The 3528-nt window shown below is 40.5% G+C and overlaps 1 protein-coding gene across 1 annotated transcript; it reads right to left on the bottom strand.

Annotated features, from left to right (window-relative positions):
* Positions 1-379: 379 nt before the first annotated feature.
* Positions 380-757, bottom strand: LOC143590266 (uncharacterized). Its single transcript, XM_077070800.1, has one exon. It carries the CDS (start codon positions 755-757, stop codon positions 380-382), a length of 378 nt encoding a protein of 125 aa, XP_076926915.1.
* Between the last annotated feature and the right edge of the window lie 2771 nt (positions 758-3528).

The following is a 3528-nucleotide window of genomic DNA, read 5'->3' as shown; positions in this document are numbered from 1 at the left end:
TGATGCCATCGAGCGACTAAAGGAGTTGCTGGATCTTGAAGAAGGAGGAGAAGAAGAAACTGATAGTGCCACGGAAGACGAAAGCGTCGTCCCGTAGATACATATGTTTTTCTTGTAAACTTTTCTTCCCTTTTGTAATATCTTTTGAGTAATAATAAGAAGTCTTGCTTTTCTTCCGGCGCACTTTGTTTTATGTTCTATAATATAAGTGTCTGTCCGGAACTTCGTTTTTGTCAATAAAAGATTACAGCTTATCGGAATGAAGTGGAACTAACTCAATATTTTTCATTCGTTGGCATAAGCCTTTTTAGAAAAAGGAATTACAAAATTACTGTACTATGTGGGTGCGCAAGCCGAAAATAAAAGACAACTAGGAGCACTACATGTAGCATTTCTTTAGTTGTGCTGCATTCCACGTCCGAGGAATCTCAGTCCCGTCTAATTTCTCCAACTTGTAGGCACCTTTGGTTAATACTTGTTTGATTCTGTAAGGTCCTTCCCAAGTTGGGGCTAACTTGCCCGGAGGCTCCTGTCCAGATGCATCGTTGATGCGGAAGACAAAGTCTCCCGCATCGAATTTGCATTCTTGAACCCGCGAATTATAATATTTCTGAAGTTGTCGTCTATAATTGTGTTCGCGGATCAATGCTAATTCTCTTCTTTCCTCAAGCAAATTGAGATTCATCCGGAGTTCATGATTGTTATCATTAATCGACAGAACCCTCGCGGATGGAATCCCGATCTCTGCTGGGATCATAGCTTCTGTACCATAGGTTAGGCTAAACGGTGTTTCCAGATTGCTAGAGTTCTTTTGGGTGCGGAATGCCCAGAGTACATGGGGCAATTCATCAACCCAACCCGTTCGTTTAGTACCTAACCTCGATTTAATCCCTTCTTTGATAGTTCGGTTGGTCCGTTCGACCTGACCGTTTGCTTGCGGGTGTGCTACAGATGTGAAGACTTGAGTGACTTGAAGTTCTTTCAGCCAATCCTGTAACCCGCTGTTAGCAAATTGGGTCCCATTATCACTTACCAGTTCTTGTGGTAGGCCAAACCGGCAAATAATGAATTCCCAAAGGAATTTTTTTACGGCTGATGCCGTTATCGAGGCAACTGGTTTGGCTTCTACCCACTTGGTAAAGTAATCAATGGCCACTATCAAGAATTTGACTCGTCCTAGAGCTTCTGGGAAAGGTCCCATAATGTCAATAGCCCACTTCTGGAACGGCCAGACAGATGTTACCGGAATCAGTTCGTTCTTTGGTCGTAAGGTATTTGGGGCATGACACTGGCAAGAATCGCACTTTCTGATTTCTTGCAGAGCGTCTAAATGCATACTAGGCCAGTAATATCCTACGCTCATGATTTTTGCAACTGTCATTCTTAGACCCGCATGAAGTCCACAAATACCTTCATGAATTTCCCGGATGAGGTAATTTGCGTCTTCCGCGTCCACACAACGTAATAGCGGACTAAGAAATGATCTCCGGTACAAGATGCCATTAATCATCTGGAAATTCAAAGCTTTGTGTTTGATTTTCCGAGCTTCATCTTTCCAGCTGGAAGTGCTCCGGAAGATAAGTAAGCTTTAATTGGCGTCATCCATGATTCGACGCCTGTTTGAATTACCAAGACTTGATTCTGGGGAACGGATGGATGGTCATAAGACTTTTACACGAATATCTTTGGCAAAATGCTCAAAATTTATTGAAGCTAACTTGCTAAGAGCGTCCGCCGATTTGTTCTCACTCCTTTTAATGTGAATAACGTTAAAGGAGGTAAATTGGCGAATCAAGACCCTCGCTTGTGACAAATAAGAAGCCATGACATCGTTTTTGGCTTCATATGTTCCATTTATTTGTCCCGCAATTAGCATAGAATCCACCCGTGCTTCCAAGTGTCTCACCTCAAGCTTTTTGGCTATCCGTAAGCCTGCCAAGAAAGCTTCGTATTCTGCCTCGTTGTTGGTACATGTGTGATATACATTTTCATACACAACGCGCATTTAAAAGTTACATTTCTAGTTACCAGAGTGTATATTATATGGGAATGATGTTATGGCACCATCTCTCTACATATGATAACCTCGAAAAGTCCTAACCATTCAAATTGCTTGTTACCTTATCTACAAGTAGTATCCAAAGTTCAGTAATATATAAAGATACTTCAAACTTTAATATATGTAAATGTAATCTAGTCAGCTTGATTTCAAACTTAAAAATTTATAGGTAGTAGTCGCTAACTTTTTCTTTTATCGTAGATCAAACTTTCTGTTACTCTAAGAATACTATATATAGTTAAGAAGTTAATTGTGACACCGGTAAATTTCTCAATCCTATAAACTAAGTAATCAACCTAATAATTAGGTGATTGTAAATATCGAGCGCGCCATGTTAAGAACCAGCGTGGGCATATGTTATATGCGCCATGCGCGAATGTTTGGCTTTATGTTTTCATGTACCTTAACGTTATGATGTCTAATGGGTTGACCGTCACGCATGATGCTAAGGCGGGTGCATCCTAAATCGTTTATGCGCGTGCGGAAGGGAACTAACCTCCCCGCATGGCGGGAACATTGAGAGCTAGTTTGTCTGAAGCTCCAAGATGGAGTTGACTTCAACATAACTGATCACTATGTTGAAATACCAAGACCACCTGGAGAATCTACAAATAAAACTCAATGTCCCTGACTGCGAGAAGTCACGCACCTACCCGCAGCAAAGAAATGTCCTTCACGCAGAAAGCTATGCGCACAAAGTAATACGCGCAGAACACTTAGTCTATTCTCCAGTTGTAAGGAGATTACTCCCGCCCAAAAGGAAACAGTAGCGTGTTTCAGAGATTTTCCACTTTTTACTGTACACTAACAAAAGTACCTGAAAAAGCACACTGTAACATGAAAAGTCAACTGTCAGCCACCCTATTCTCACCAACCCAGACCTGCATGTCCTGACCAAATCAAATCAAAATCTTTTATCCACTACTCCACTCTTAAATAAATAATAATAATTTCCATACTTTATCATCATTACACCTAGATATGAAAAGATTACAATCCCCTAAAGCAAGGGATTGTGTTCCCTTGAGTTGCCTATAATATGTAACCTAAATTATCACCCAAAACACACTTCAAAGAACTGCAAACTTGCACTAATCCTCTCCCAAGCATCCGTTGTTTTCATTTCCGATCCTGTTACTAGGTAAGCCGAGAATATAACCTTGAGATCTACTTTCCAACCCTTATATTCTCCTATTTCTTGATCTTAATATATATACTTCTTGTTATTTAATCGTATTCTAGACCTTCAATTCCAAGGCCAACACCAAGAAAACCCGAATCTCGATTTAATCCCTTAACAAGAACCACAGGTGAGTCTCACAGCCCCAATTCTCGCTGTTTTCACTGTTTTTAAACTGTTTTCGGGCGAGGGACACGTACTTAAATAATGTTTCATCATGGTATACTTACAAGCTATACAAGCGATTATGTGTTTAGATTATATTTCATGATGAGCAATGCGAACGGTT

Source organism: Bidens hawaiensis, unplaced genomic scaffold (assembly GCF_021521415.1).
Source record: "Bidens hawaiensis isolate Kalapana, Puna unplaced genomic scaffold, B.hawaiensis_p1.1 tig00038320_1, whole genome shotgun sequence".
NCBI classification, from domain to species: domain Eukaryota; kingdom Viridiplantae; phylum Streptophyta; class Magnoliopsida; order Asterales; family Asteraceae; genus Bidens; species Bidens hawaiensis.
Note: the sequence above shows the minus strand (reverse complement) of the source record. Positions and strands in the feature narration are given on the sequence as shown.